At 42.7% G+C, this 16,450-nt stretch overlaps 1 protein-coding gene across 26 annotated transcripts in view; it reads right to left on the bottom strand.

The window, feature by feature from the left end:
- Nucleotides 1–16,450, bottom strand: part of LOC122557375 (teneurin-3) — a 2,612,756-nt gene that overhangs the window by 214,778 nt on the left and 2,381,528 nt on the right. For 20 of the 26 annotated variants that reach the window (XM_043705048.1, XM_043705023.1, XM_043705127.1 and 17 more), the window contains one exon: nucleotides 3,756–3,854. The exons of the other annotated variants lie outside the window; for them this stretch is intronic. In XM_043705048.1, the coding sequence (XP_043560983.1) occupies nucleotides 3,756–3,854 (99 nt within the window). The remainder of the gene's footprint in view (nucleotides 1–3,755; nucleotides 3,855–16,450) is intronic. 26 annotated transcript variants of the gene reach the window in all.

Below are 16,450 nucleotides of genomic sequence, written 5' to 3'. Positions count from 1 at the left end.
ATGAGGGCTCTTTAATGCTTTTGAGACTATTATAAGCTATCGCTACTCACTCCGTTTCGGATCTGCAAGGCTGTATTAACTGGTTGCACTGTGCAAGCTCTGCTTCACCTTTAGGGCTTCATTCTTCCTTGCTCACACCCGCAATTTCTGTTCCAAAACTCCCTTTCTTCCCCTCAAAAGCTTCTTCTTCGATCATGCCTACGGTCAACCCTGCCAGCTCTTCTACCTCATTCAACAAGAGCCAATTTCATTTTTATGGTGCCTATAATGTAGAAAACAAATGTCTACTGCTGCATAGCAGAGACTGAACAAAATGAACTGAAAAGGAAAATCAAAGGAGGAGGGGGTGACCAAGAGGATTTAAAGAGGTTTTTCACGTGGTGGTGGTGGGGGGGGGGGGGGCAATCAAAATGAGTGTCGTAAATGGTTTACCTGCGCCTGAACTTAACATTTGAAACTGGGGCATTGGGAGGACATTCGGCCCCTCAAGCCCATGATCCATCATGCAATAAGGGCACGGTTGCTCTGATCATAGGTTCAACTCCACTTAGGGCCTGTCCCACCTATACCTGATGATCGTTCATTCCTTTGTTGGTCAAAAATCTAACTCTTCCTTGAATATATTGAATGACTCAGTCTCCTCTACTCTCAGGATAGAGAATTCCAATAACTATTAATCCACACAGAAAAAAAACATATTTGTTTTCTTTCAAAGAGCCTTGTTTTAAACCATAGGAGCAGAAGTAAGTTGATCAGCCTATGGGTCTGCACTGCCATTCAATGCCTGAGCTGATCATTCTCAACTTCACTTCCCTACCTTTTCCCCATAACCCTTGATTCCCCATAACCTCTCTCAGTCTTGAATATACTTAATAACCAAGCCTCTGTGGTAAGTAAATCATCTCTGCCTTAAATGGGAAACTCCCTATTCTGTGATTATGCCTTCTGGTTGTAGCCCTCACATTGTAACCCCAGGTGTGGTCTCACTGACAGCCTGTCCAGCTGTTACAAGACTTTCCTCACAGTATACTCCATATCCCTGGCAATATAGGCCGATGTTGTGTTGTCTTTGCAGTGACTCAGCATCCCTGCAGTTCTGATAGAGCCCAACTGAGTCTGCACCACCCTCCAAAGAGCAGCCCACTCCTCCCCAACCCATAACCTTGCATTTCCCCTGACTAATTCACCTAGCCTGCACATCCATGCACACTACGAGGCAATTTAGCATGGCCAATCCACCAAACCCCCTTATCTTTGGATGTGCTGAACCTGCAAGCCACATGTGTGTGATCTTGCAAACCTGCTGCCATTACCGCTGGCCTGCTACATTTGGAAGTGCACCTTGAGATGTTTTCTACATTTGCGGTGCTACTGAAGTAAAAAGAGTTGCTATTGATTTTGCACACAATGGCATACTGAGAACTATGGGACTATTTTCTGCGAAGGTATATCAGCAATTGACAAAGTAATTGTGTGGTTGGAATAATAAAAACATGGGTCACTTGGTAGTAGTCTCAGGTCTGACTGAAAGTTGAGGGGTCAAACATATTTTGGGGATTTGGTCAATCATCTCAGTTCAGACCATTCCAGTAGCGAGGGACTGCTACATTGTTCCAGTTGCTGCCCCTCACCCAAAACACCAAACTGAGAACTCTTCTGATGGACACAAAGACATAACGGTGGAAAAACAGGAGAATCCTCCATTTATGTCCTATTCCTCGTCAATCTCAGTTTCTGCTCGTGAGATTTCACTGCATCCAAGCCAGTTGTTCAGATACATACAAATAACGACAGACAGCTTCAGTGCTTCGAGCTGTGTTTTGGTCACAAAAGGCACTACCTTTATTTTTTCATTTCAACGTTTCCTATCTAGAGACAGAATCAATGCTGGTGCCATAGCTGGCTGACTACAGAAGGAGAACAAGGCCTGACCAACTGATCAGTCGCCAAGCCTATTGCCCACAGTGGAACTGCAACATACAGGACACGACCATTGCAATATACTCAGAGAGCGCACAACCTGGGATGGCAACAGGAACAATTTGGCACTCCTAAGAAAAGGCAAGGAAATTGAGCAAGGAATTCTGTTTCCTGTCATTATTCAGAAGCTAATGTCATCAGAAGCTCAGTAAGGTGGAGTTCACTCTTATGCAGGATTTGTAAAATAAAATGTCTCTTCAGCAAACTCAGAGCGAACAGTTTGTCTTCCCTGCAGATGTAGAGCACATTCCAGCTGGAACTTCCTCGAGAGTCCAGTGACATCAGGTGACTGCAAGCTACAAGTGGGCAGCTCATTACCCAGGGGCCATCTGTCACCCTGGAACCCCGTGATGGGGCTGGGGGAGAGGAAGAGATTTCAAACCATGAACCCCTGGTTGAAAACACAGGAACAAACTGAAGGGGCTGGATTTTCCACTTCGGAATTGGGAACAAATGCTGACAGAGTGGCAACAAAAAAAAATATGGCGAGGCTGAGAGCCAGATGCAGATACATTCTTGTCTCTGTTGACCTTCCTGAGGATATGGGAAAGGTGAGCTGAAGGAAGTGGGGAACGGGCAGTACAGATTGTTGTTTGCCTTTTTAACCTGACACATTGAAGTCACTGGGAAGCTCGTTAAAAGTGTTCAACTTCCAACTCGCTGGAAGTGTCACTGGGCCTAGCAGCTACAGAGATGCTCTGTAGTGATGGCTAGCGCTAACCTGAGAATAACAGGGACGGCAACAATGCAACAGTTTCTTCTGATGGAAAAGCATGTAGGTTTGGATTCAAAAACAAGGGACTCAGCAGCAATGAGATTTCAATAACTAATGTTTCCCCTGTCCTATCTTAGGCCCCAGGCTGCTTTGAAGATGAAGTTTTTGTTTAAGACATGGATGCTGGCTGCCAATTTGGGGCCGACTTTCCGCGTTCATTCCTGACCCAGCGCCCGTATATTTCTCTGGTGACTGACTGGTCTCTTGGGTCATTCAGACACTGACCCCAAGGAAATCAAACCCCCGTCTTGGCAGGTCAGCTGCAGAGGCCAGGATGGGTCTCAGCTCCCATTTCCCACCTCTGCTGTAACAATCTGGCCAGAGAACTCCAGGTAGACAAGGGAACCAGTGAGCAGATTTCTGAATTTCCTTTTCTCCTGGAAGCTTGCAGTCAACACCTTGTCACAGGGAACATCTCCTGAACTCATCAAGGCTGTGTTCCTTCCAGAATGTTCAGAATTTTAAATTTTGGAGACTAAATTCCACTTGTGTTACATCTAAATGTGACCTCGATGCTCATATTTGCATATGTTGACACCCACTCAAATGGAATAGCTTTTAAATGCTCTAAAATCCCAGGTTCAACTTTACTTTGGATACAAAAGAAATCACAAATTGGAAGGAAAAAATGCAGTTCAGATCCCTGTGTCAACTAATAAACAAAACAGTAAAAAACTCCAGTGGCTTAAACAGGTGAAAGTGCTGTTACTGGAGACTAGCTGGTGTGAATGGGAAAATGAGTTGCTGCAAGGCTGTCAGACGAGTGATTTTCCTTTCTTGCTTTTTGACAAAGTTTTGCTAAAATTAGAAATTTAGTTTTATTGTACTGAAGAGAAACCAGAGAAAAGTTCTCTGGCCTTGAAACGTCACACTAACGTCGTCAACAAAAATAAAACAAAACAAAACAAGTTTGGATTAAGAAGTTCCAGTTCATCAATAAACAGGATTCTGTGCTGGCAGCTCACATCACTTTTTGCTTTAGTTTTTCAGAATGACATACCCGTCCCCGTAACTCCCATCATGACACGGTGGAGTAAAAACATCCATCTCTATAAGGTTGTCATGCCCATTCTCAAGAACTGCCTGCTTTGCTAATTTTCTATGTGTAGAAATGAGATATAAAATGTTAAACGAGTCAGGGGAGGCATTGACCATCAGCATTGTAAACAGCAATCAGGGGAGTACACATACATTTAAAAAAGAAACATTCAAATGAGGAGCATTGTACGATTGTGAGGAAAGATGCAACCTTGGTACAAGGAAATATAACAAATCCAACTGCAATAATCAATGTGGTTCAAGACAGCTAGTGCATTTACTTTAAAAAATTATTTTGTGTGACGTCATAAAGAAAAGAAGCCTTTTACATACATGTTTGCATTCAAGTGTCTAGGGCTACAAGTTGTGGTCATTAGTACCACTTAGCAGAGCAATCCATAACTCCTTCCTGATGGAGGGGTGGCGGAGACAGTTTGGTTTTGGGAGGTATTTATCACGTCTCACTGCTTGCCAAGTAATATCCAGTTATTTATCGTTCCTGTACGGCTCCAGGAAACGAGAGATTATATTTGCAGAACAACCTGCAAAATATGATGTTGCCAGCCAGTTTGCCGTTTCTTAAGACTTCCACCAAAAAAGTATCACCACAAAGCGCACGTTGTGAGACTACACATGTTACAATGGAGCCCAACAGAGATGACAATTCAACACATTTGTTATTTCCATTCATGAAGTGGCCCGGGATGTGCTCCTGAGATAATGTGGTTGGTTTCACTCATCAAAATAAAAGCCATAGTACAATCTAATTAGATCTTATGCATGAAATAGATTTTACTCTCCTCCGCAAGCTGCCTTGTTGCCTGTTTGAAATTTTATGTGTGTGTGGGAAACTCACTAGGAGTAAGGGAAAAGAGGAGGGGTTCTATTAATAATGATTAAAGTGCGATTAGCATCATCCTGGCACTGTTGGTACATTACCCAGGGTAGAGGGAAGCCCACATCATGCAGAAAGTGCAGTTGTTCTAACTGTGTGAGCTACTGTCAGGCAAGGGATTGATCAGGGTTGGGGACTCCCTGCTGGCACTTGTACACCATCTGCTTTTAACCTACTTTCCTCTCCCAATCCCTCTGATGAGACTCCTGAACCTGAGCTTCCCAGCCCTCCTGTAGATAGCACACTGCATGTACACTCAGTTGTGGCTGCTGACGCGAAGTATTCCATTCAGACTTCTGCCTGAGCTTAGGACAAAGGCTTGCCTTCAAGTGGTTCGCATTGCTTCCTGCTTTAATTACAGTGTGGCAACCATTGGGACTGGTGGCAGACCCTGCCCTACCTTTTAGACAGGTGTTGGGATCAGAGTATTCTGTAAACTTCAACCCCTGTTTTATGTTTCTGTTCTTTTTTACTGGAACACGATAGAATGTACAGCACAGATACAGGCCATTTGACACAATACCTCGACATCAGTGTTAATGCTCCACCCAAACACTTCTTATTTTTATTAGAGTCATAGAGATGTACAGCAGGGAAACAGACCCTTTGGTCCTCATCTCGAGGTAATGTAACTTCTCTTCCTTTGCCCCTTACATGGTTGTTGTAAGTTTGTCAGTAACAATAAAGGTACATTTAAGGCTATGAACTATGTGTCAGACAGCATTAAGAGATGCCATTGCTGACAATGCTAAAATTTGCTAGAACCTGCATGCATACATGTTCGTGACTTTGCTGTTACACCAAATGTTCCATTTAGGGAAATACAGAGCATTTCTTAGCTGATTACTTATGAGCATTGGGGTTACAGTACAGTTAGGAATGCAGAAAGAGCAGGAGGCAGTTTAACCCCCAGATCCACACTTAAGTTCTGCCTGCCATTCATTAAGATCAAGGTTGCTCCCAGAGCTAACTCCATCTAACTCAGTTATCACTTTATAACCATTGTATAACAAAAAATCAATCATACATTTAAAATTAACAGTTGGCCTAGCAGCAAATACTATTTGTATATGCAAGCCCAAACCTTCCTTTGTATGAAACTCTATTTTCTAACATCATTTCTGAAAGATCTGGCTTTGCTTGAATATGATAATCCCTAGTCCTGGACTTCCAAACTTGCAAAAGTTGATCCTCCCTCTATTCCCCTTGCCATCTTGCCAACATCAATTACATCACCCCATCATCTTTAAAATTCCAGCAAATAGAACCTGTGTGTTATCTCTCTTCACGGGTTAACTGTTGGAGTCCAGGTATTCTCATAAACCAATGACTGTTTAAGTCCCTCCAAAAAATAAACCATATCCTCCCGAATGTGCAGTGCGCAGCTCTGCAGGTACTGGTCACCTGGGCGAAAGCATTGCTTCTACTCTTTGTCGTCTGGTTTTCTAGATATAAAGGTCAATATTCCATTGGCTTTTCTGACTATTTACTCTATCTATTCATGACACATTAAAGATCTGTGCATGCAGATCCCCACATGGTCGTTTGGCGATCATGGTTTCTGGTTTTGCACCATTTAGAAAGGACCCTATTATACTGCCTTTGGTTCTAACAGTTTCCAACTGATGAACAGAGTCTCATAAGGGAGTTTTCCTAATGCCTACGAGAAGTCTAAAGAAGATGATATTCACAGACATTCCCTTATCCACCACTGTAGTCAGCTCTTCAACATTGAGTAATTTCTTGTCAACAAATGTTGGGTAATTTTTTTACATAATTTCCCAATTTCCTTTTCTGTTTGATGGTTTTCTTCCACCTGTTGTGAAACATAACATAGATCTTCATCCTGCCTTCCCTCACCTCCCTGATCCCCAACCACTGCATCCCTTCAAGGGAATCAGACAGATACCTGACAAGAAACAATTTTGCAGGGCTACTGGGAAAGGGTGGGGTGTAGGATCAGCTCATTGGCTCCTGCAGAGAGCCATCATGGACTAGATGGGCCAAAATGCCTACCTCTGTGAGTGCAACCATTTTGTTGTCCTCTGATTCTAAAAGGACAAATGTAAAAAAGGCTTTGAAGAACCAGAGAAAGAGTGAAAAATTCAAGGTGGGCTCCTGAAGCAACATGCACAAGTTAAACAAGGCCAAAAGAGAGAGCAGGAGATCTTGAAGTACTCACTGAACAATCGCTACAGATTCTAGGGTAGAAAGAGTCAGATATTACCAAAACTGAAGACTCCCAAAATGAGGATCTGTTCTGGGAAACTGACTTGAGCAAGCATTGTAACAAAATATATAGGGAAATGATAGATAAAATAAAGACATTAAAGTCTCTTTCAATTTAGTTCCTCGGAAAATTAGTTTTAAGCTAATAGGTTTTCAATTAATTTATCACAATTAACCTATATTCTGAGAGTACTGAGATCCTGTATATAGGTTATGATTTATTGTACTGATACATAATTAATCTAACTTTCTACAGGAGTCCAGTGCTCATTGTGCCTTTATTAAAGGAGTTATCGACCATATTAATTTGTTTTTGCTGCTAAAAAACGTCAGTACACATAAAATTTACACGAATAATAAATTAACCACAGAGGTGTTCCTCAGAGTTGAGGTGATAAATCCCCACTGATGGTGAATATATGGACTCTCAAAGTTTGATAGAGTATCATTTCATAGGCTCGTTAACCAAACTGAAGCCCAAGGGACTAAAGGGGCAGTGGCTGTGTGGAAATGACATTTACTGAGAAAGAAAATGGTGAATCATGGTGAACAGTTTTCAGACTGGAGGAATTTACAGTGATGTCCTTTCGCCGTCAGTATTTGGACCATTGCTGGTTTGGGGACATATTCATGAGGTACTGTTGAGTTGGCAGTGGATAATTTCAACGTGACACAAAACTCAAAAATGCAACAAATAATCAGGTGGATAGTAACAGATATCAGAAGCACTGAAGAGAAATGAGTGAAATCCACAAGACACATGGTTAATGCAATTTCATGCTACAAGTATGTTGCCATATATTATGGTCAGAAGATGGAGAAAAGGCATTATAAACAAAATGCCACAATATTAAAGTGGTGTAAGGAATTCCTAACGGTCCCTGAACTAAGTGATTGTTCAGCCATTTCCGGGACAGCGAAGAGTGCAGTGCTTTGTTATGGATCTGCAGTCACACGTGGATGAGAATGGTAATTTCCTTGCCGAGAGGGAATGAGTGAACCAGATGGGTTTTTACATTATCAATGATTGTTTCACAGAAACCATTACAGAGACGAGCTTCTTAAGTCCAGATGTTATTAATTGAATTTAAACTTCTCCAGCTTTCGTGGAGGGATTCAAACCCATGTGTGGGCATGTTTGTCGGTAACTTTGATTGCTTGTTTGGGGGAATACGAGGGCAGCTCCCTCCCTCCCTGTCTTCTTACCTCCCTCCCTCCTGCCCTCCCTGTCTCACTGCCTCCCTGTTTCACAGCCTCCCTCCCTGTCTCACTGCCTCCCTCCCTCCCTGTCTCACTGCCTCCTTCCCTCCCTGTCTCACTGCCTCCCTCCCTGTCTCACTGCCTCCCTCCCTCCATCTCACTGCCTCCCTCCCTCCGTCTCACTGCCTCCCTCCCTCTTTCTCTCCGTGTCTCACAGCCTCCCTCCCTCCTTCCCTCCCTGTCTCAAAGCCTCCCTGTCTCACTGCCTCCCTCCCTCCGTCTCACTGCCTCCTTCCTGCCCTCCCTGTCTCCCTCCTTGTCTCACTGCCTCCCTCCCTGTCTCACTGCCTCCCTCCCTCCAGCCCTCCCAGTCTCACTGCCTCCATCCCTCCTGCCCTCCCTGTCTCACTGCCTCCCTCACTCACTTCCAGTCTCACTGCCTTCCTCCCTCCCTCCCGGTCTCACTGACTCCCTCCTATCTTGTAAAAAGACATCAGCCCCGAATGGCAATCGTTTAATTTTAAGGCAATGGTCCCTTATTGTGATCCTCTGTATCAGAGGAAGTAGTTTCTCTCCATTCAACCAATCACATCCTCCATCATCTTTAAACAGCTCCATTAGGTCACTTATTAATCATTTATTCTCAAAGGAATACATGCCTTGTTAAAATAAGCTGTCCTAATAATTTCACCTCTTTAGCCTTGGGGGTCGTGCTGGAGAATGACAATGCATGTCGCCTCTAAGCCTCGGCATTTTTCCTCAGATGTGAGGTCCAGTTCATGTTCATTACTTGGATCACTTAATGTTGTGAACCCAAACCAAGGGGTAACCAGAACATTTCGTTATTATCGCATTGCTATTGCAGAACCTTGCTATGTGTAAACTGGCTTTCACATTTACTACATTACAATCATGATTACAATGTAACAATATTTCAGTGGCTGGAACATGTGTTGGCACATCCTGAGATTGTGAAACATATTATAAAAATTCATTCATACAGAAAGAAAGGCTTGCATTTAATCTTATTTATGGCTTCTGGAGTATGTATGAATTAGGAGCAGAAGGAGGCGACTGAGACCTTCAAGCCTACTCCCCTCCTCACGAAGATTATGGCTGTTCTCTTTGCAATCTGAATTCCACAACCCCACTTCACCCTGGTAAGTTTTCATCCACCTGCTCAACACGATTTCCTCTACCTGCTCCCTGAAAATATTCAATGGCTCTCTGCTTCCACCACCTTCTGAGGCAGAGTGTTGCGAAACCGCACAAAACATTCCCCTCAGCTCCACCCGAAAAGGGCGACCCTTTAATTTAAAGTTGTGCCTCCTAGTTCTGGACTCACCCACATGAGGAAACATCCCTTCCACATGCAGCTTCTCCATACTGTTCGGAATCTTAGACACTTACATCGAGTCACCCCTCACTCTTCTGAACTCCTGTGGGAACAAACCCCTTCTCCCTGACCTGTCCCTTACAGACGACCCACTTATTCCAAGTATCAATCCTGTCAACCTCTTCTGCACGGCCTCCTGTGCATTTCTATCCCTGCCCAAATAAGGGGACCAAAACTGCACATTGATTTCTAAATGCAGTCACGCCAATGCGTATAACTCAAGTATTACATCCTCACTTTTATGTTCATTCCTCTTGTAAAAAAAAGCATTCCACAAAGCCTTCATAATTACCTCCTGTACTTGTATACAACCCTCTATGACATATGCGTGAAAACACCTAAATCCCGCTGCACCTCAGAATTCTGCAGTCTTTCTCCATTTAAGTTATACTCTGCCTTTATATTCTTCTTGCCAAAGTAAACATTTTCCCATTTTCCAACATTATATTCCACCTGCCTGAGCCCTGCCCATTCTCTCAACCCATTCACATCAGTCCTCATCCTCCTTACAACAAAGTTCCCGACAGCATAGACACAATTGATTTGAGGCCAAGCTGTCTATGATTCCCTTGCTTATCCTTTTCTTGCGGTGGCCTTGCCCTTTCCTCAAGCAAACCGTGCATCGAAGAAAGGAGTTAGCTATACTTCCGCACAAAAAAGACTATAATTTCTTCACTGTGGCATACTTTTGATGCATGTGCCAAATTATGAAGCACCTTTTGAATGAAGGTGATTTTCCTGAATATGTAAAATAGTAGGATTAAGTGAATCAGTGTCATCATTTTTTCTCCTTATTTCATTGCATAGAGATGGGGGCGGTTGTACAAGAGGAGAATCACCTGAAAGTGTCAAGTCAGTGATTATAATTATACAAATTAAGAGCAATTCTGCAGGGCTATCAAGAGAGCTTGGTGTGTACATGTCATACAGTGTGGTAATTCCATCCTCAAGCACATCAAATTCTGGATAGCTGCTTTTGAAATTGGAACAGTCAGGTTACACAATGCAGGAGAAGAAAGAGGGGAGGTGAGGGTGCTTTCATGCTCCGAGTTACATGCCCATAGTCGGGCTCTCACATTCCCATAGGTTGGAAAGAGGTAGATCAGCTTGCATTCAGCTATCCACACAGCCTTTGCTAGAATTGGACAAGTGTTGACAGATAGCAGGTGCAGAGAGGGCCAGCATATTCCATGATGCCCTCTTTAAGAGGTGAATCTAACAAAAGAGAGAGAGCCACTTGACTGATGTAAAGATTGTGACCCCATGTCTGTATTCCAGCAGAGATGTTCAGAAAGTCAGGGAGCAAAGATGGGGAGGAGAGAAAATGGAAATGTCTGTGCAACAAGGAAACTCGACGTTTTAAGATCTTGATTAAATAACCTCAGACACCAAATACATCTTGGTGCATGAGAAAAATTGGAAGTCCTTCGTTTCACTGCAGTTATATCAGTTGCGGCTGACAACAGTTAACAGGAGTGCATAAGAGCTGTCACACAAAAACCAATTATCTTCCTTCATTGATCTCAACAGGAACTGAAGCTTCCATCAGTGAAAGCCAGAGGCTCTATCTAATGATGAGACATGTTACGTACACTGAGGATACTACCAGGGCAAACATCTTATAAGTCATGCAGCAACAAACTGCGAGTTGTCAACTCTCTATGATACTCTGCATACAGGAGTCTCATTTGTGGGACAAGGGGAAAAAAAAAGTTGAGTATTTGCGAAGGTTTAATGTCTTGTCTTTGGAGAATGGAAATATACTGGATCTGGGATAACATACGTCATGTTACTTAATAAGACAGGAGCCCATGGTGTTGGGGGCTATATATTAGAGATTGGCTAACTAACAGAATGCAGGAGAAGAAAGAGGGGAGGTGAGGGTGTTTTCATGCTCCGAGTTACCTTGGGATAAGGTAAGCAATTTCAGAATGGTAACCTGTAACTCGTGGGGTGCCACAGGATTCACAACTGGATCTACAATTATTTACAACATAAATTAATAACTTTGATGAGGAAAATGAATGTACTATAACCAAGTACGTGAATGGCACAAAAATGGGTGGGAAGGCAAATGGTGAGGCTGATTCAAAGACTCTACAGAGGGATATAAACAGTTTTAAATGAGTGGGCAAAAACTTGGCAGATGAAACAGAATGTGGAAAAAATGTGAGCTTATGTACTTTGGCCTTAAGACTCGAGGACCTGAATATTATTTCATTGAATAACGCCACTTCATAGAGATAGCAGGAAGTTGTCATGTAAAAGCAAGCAAACAGATTTAGCAGGAAACAGGGAAGACAAATGGAATGGAGTAATAAACAGGGAAAGTTTTGCTAAAGCTATGGAAATAGCCAGAACACACAGAATCCCTCGTGTGGAAGTAGGCCATTCGACCCACCGACATTCTGCTGCATATTCCAAGGCTAATCCACATAATTTAAATATTCTTGGACACTATGGGCAATTTTGCGTGACCAATCCACCTAGCGAGCACATCCTTGGACTGTGGGAGGAAACCTAAGCACCTGGACGAAACCTCCCCCCAGATACAGGGAGAATGTGCAAACTGCACACAGACAATCAGCCGAGGATGGAACCAAACCAGGTCCCTGGCACTGTGAGAGGCAGAGTGCTAACCACTGCTAACTGCCTGTGCCACCACCTATGAACAATTTTGGGCCCTTACTGAAAGAAAGGTATATCAGCATTGGAGGCATCCAAAGAAGCTCGCAAAGTTGATCCTGGATGTGGAGGGATTGTCTTATGAGGAGAAGTTGAGATAGTTCAGCCAGAACTCATTGGAGTTCGTAAGACTGGGAGGAAACCTTTTAGAATCTTACATTTTTCAAAAAAGGTAAGAACGAAAAAGTTGTTTTGCCTTGTCGGACAGTCCAGGCCAGAGGGCATAATCTCAGAGTAAAGGGTCATGCCCAGCTAGGATAGAAACCATCTCTCAGATGGTAATAAATCCATAGAATTCTTCATCAGAGGAGACTGTCAAGGCTGGATCATTAAATACATTCAAGACTGAGACGGATAGATTTTTAATCATAGAACATAGAACAATACAGCACAGAACAGGCCCTTCCTGCCTTTCTGCAGCCATTATACCATTTCTAATTAGCAATGCCATCCCCCCCCTCCTTTTTTACCACCACCCTTAATCTTACTGAAACATCTGTAACCAGGAACCTCCAACAACAATTCCTGTCCCTTTTATATCCATGTTTCCGTGATGGCCACAACATCATAATCATGAAAGGAACTGTGGGTTATGGGGAAAAGTGGAGTTCAGAATGATGATATCAGCCATGATCTACTTAAATGGAGGAGCTGACTCAAATGGGCCAAATAGCCTAAGGCTCTGACATCTCAATTTTATAAAAAGGGATGTATTGCTTTGTCCTTACTGAAGGGATGGGATATCTTCGATGAGGGCCAAAGGGCTTTCTCTCAGAACTGACATTTTTATAAACATTAATTCAGGGGACATGGGCTTCACTGTTTGACATTACAGTGCCCATTCTTAACTGCCTTTGAGAAGGCAGAGGTCCGGCTTGAATCACCCTAATCCATTTGACGTTGGTCCACCTCGAATGTTGTTAGGGAGGGAATGTTAAGATTTTGACCCAGTTGCAGTGAAGGAACAACAATACATTTCCAAGTCAAGATGGTTAGTAGCCTGGAGAAGAACTTGCAAAGTGATAGTGTTCCCACGTACTAACTGCTCTTGTCCTTCTAGATACTAGATGTGCATGGTCCGGTGTTCAGAGATGTTGCTGAAGGAAACATAGTGAATGTCTACAGTGTATCTTTCTAGAGACACTCCTGTTACTGAGCGTTGGTGATAGAGGGAATTAACATTTGTGGATATGGTGCAAATCAAATGAGCTGCTTCCTCCTGGATGGTTTCATGTTCCTTGAATGTCAATGGAGCAGCACTCATCCAGGTAAGTGGGGAATATCCTATCACACTGCTGACTTGTGTCTTGTGATGGTGGACAGGTTTCATGGAGAGGTGAATTATTTGCTGCAGAATTCCTAGCTTCAGACCTGCTCTTGTAGCCACTTGCTCTCCTTGGCTTATATTCATTTCAGTGGTGACGAGTGGAATCCTTACCTTCACTTGTGTTTCGTTCCATGCTCAACCATTCCTTCCCCAAATTTGTGGTAAAGTTCAGATTTTACTAAGAAATTCCTCACTTTCCCTCAACTGTGCCCTATGTAACCTTAAGGTCAAAAGAGCAACTTTCAACATTTCTTGATCTCAGACCAAATTGTCTCCACCTCAACTATACAGTCGATTTGGTGTCAAACTTTGGATGGACTGTAACAAGTCATTCCGACTGTGAATCAAACTTTTATCATGGTAAAGAAGGATTTGTAGTCAAGAGTTATCCTGGTAGTGAACAAAAATACCTGATGAACTCTGTATGTCTCAGGTCCCTCATATTGCTCAACACATAATGAATCTAGCATCATGGCAATTAAAAAAATCAAGAAAATGAAGATAGTTTCCTTTTTACAAACCACCAGAAGTCAATCTATTGCAATTGTTTAATGCAAAATAAGGTACATTTAAGTTAAAAATGATAGCGTATAGAATAAGTAAGAGTACTGTCAAAATAAGTTTGAACCTTAACTCAGATCAATGCATCAGCTGAGAAATCTCAATAATAAGTTCCTAAACATGAAAATCAATGATAATTAAGGCTATCTCACAAAAAACACCACAGTCAACCATCCAAAGCTGTAATTAAAAATGCTGGAGTCATGTATGAAATCATCATCAATGCAAGAATACTGTATAACAATTACTTGCAAACAGCAGGTCAGTTGCCCTGTGGAGACAAACTCAACAAGTACGACAAAAATATTGTGGTCAAATAATTTCTCATTTCAAACTGTAGTCAGTGCCAAATCACTGGCCTGTCAAGATCATCAAAGTGAAGGGATGTAGAAACCTCTGAACTTAGGCTGATGTAGAAGTTGGAATGATGAGTAAGAATGAACAGAAAAATTGACAAATTTGTTACTAAAAGAGATTCACAAAATTGCACTTTGCTCCTTCCCAGCAGGTATTGGTTGAAAGGGCAGGGTAAGATATTGTACTCAGAATGAGGCAACACTGCGTTCACTGCCCATCTTTAGTTGTCCTTCAAAGCAGGTGGTGAGAAGCAGTTTATCTGAGTACTTGCCCAGGGCTGCGATGTATTGATGCACTGATGGGAAAAGACAAGGGTCTGTCTGTGGGCGACCCATGATGAATTCAGAACACGGCATGCTGTCAGGAGGAAATAGCAACTGGAGGGAAAATAATTATAGACAGACAGCGAGACAGGAATCCAGAAGATGAGTCAATACTAACTCCACTTGGGCACTTCTTAGTGCTAAAAGAAAAACATTCTATCATTTATATAGCACATCCTAGGGCCTCAAATAATCGCAAAGCATTTTACTACAAACAAAGAATGTTTTCAAGCATTGTTTTTATTGTATTGTTGGAAATGTGGTGACCCATGTGCATGCAACAGTGTTCCAAGAATAATGGAGCAATGAACAAATCATCTGCATTGGTGATGATGGATCAATATCAGCTTCTGCATTGGGAGAACCTGCATTCACACAGCACCTTTAATGTTGCAAAGCATCCAATGTTGCTCCATTACAACATTACTCAACTAAATTTGACGGCAAGTCATATAAAAAAACTGCTAGAACGGGGATAGGCGATATGGAAACACAGAAAAGAGGAGAAGGCTGTTTGGTCCTTTGAGCCTGCTCCACCACGAATCTAACTCAGTACCCTGTTCTTACTTTCTCCCAATTATTTGATCATTTTAGCCTGAAGGACTACATCTAACTCCTCCTTGAAAATATTCAATGCTTTGCTCTCAACTGTTTTCTATGGTAAGGAGTTCCACAGGCTCACACCACTGCCTGGGTCCTAAATGGCCTACCCTGTAACCTTCGACTGTGACCCCTGCTTCTGGACTCTCTGGTCATTGGGAACATCCTTCCTGCATTTACCCTGTCCAGTCCTGTTAGATTTTTATAATGAATAGATGTACAAAAGGGCAGAATTGCAGGAGTGCAGAGGTCTCAAAGAGTTTTTGGTCTGGTGGTGGTTAAGGAAACAAAGGGTTAGTGATGCCATGGAGGGAATATGACCAGGTGGGTGAGAATTTTCACATTTGAAAAGCTGAGGAATCGTGACAGGCATAAAAGGAGGACAACTCTGTGTGTAGGGGAAGCAGTGGTTAATGTCACTGAATGAGTAATCTGGACCCTATGTGTTAATTCTACTATGCAGATGGTCAAATTTGAACTCAATACCTATTTGGTCCAATGGTGAGCATGTAGTCACTGTTAATTGTCCTAAAACCCTATCTGGTTTGCTCATATCTTTTAGGGAAGGAAGTTTCAGACCAGGTACTCACCTGGTCTGAATTACATGTGACTCCAGACCCACAGCAACAGCTCTAGGATGATTGGGGATGTACAAACAATGTTGGTCCAGCCAACAATGGCAGCTTCTTGAATACTTTTAAGATAGAGTTTTATGGGTGATTGACTAATAAGGGAGCTGAAGCGTATTGGACGTAGACACAAAAGTAGAATTGAGATCACAATCAGATCAGATTTGATCTTATCAACTTGCAAAGCAGGTTTGAGAGGCCAGCTGGACTATTCCTGGGCTATCATTCATATACTTATTTGCTCATGGCAACAAATAAGGGTTCACAGACGGGTAAAAACAAGGACTGCAGATGCTGGAAACCAGAGTCTAGATTAGAGTGGTGCTGGAAAAGCATAGCAGGTCAGCCAGCATCTGAGGAGCAGGAAAATCGATGTTTCGGGCAAAAGCCCTTCATCAGGAATAGAGGCAGAGTGCCTGAAGGGTGGAGAGATAAATGAGAGGGGAGTGGGGGTG

Source organism: Chiloscyllium plagiosum, chromosome 2 (genome assembly GCF_004010195.1).
Source record: "Chiloscyllium plagiosum isolate BGI_BamShark_2017 chromosome 2, ASM401019v2, whole genome shotgun sequence".
Lineage (NCBI taxonomy): Eukaryota > Metazoa > Chordata > Chondrichthyes > Orectolobiformes > Hemiscylliidae > Chiloscyllium > Chiloscyllium plagiosum.
This window is presented reverse-complemented; position numbering and strand designations above follow the sequence as displayed.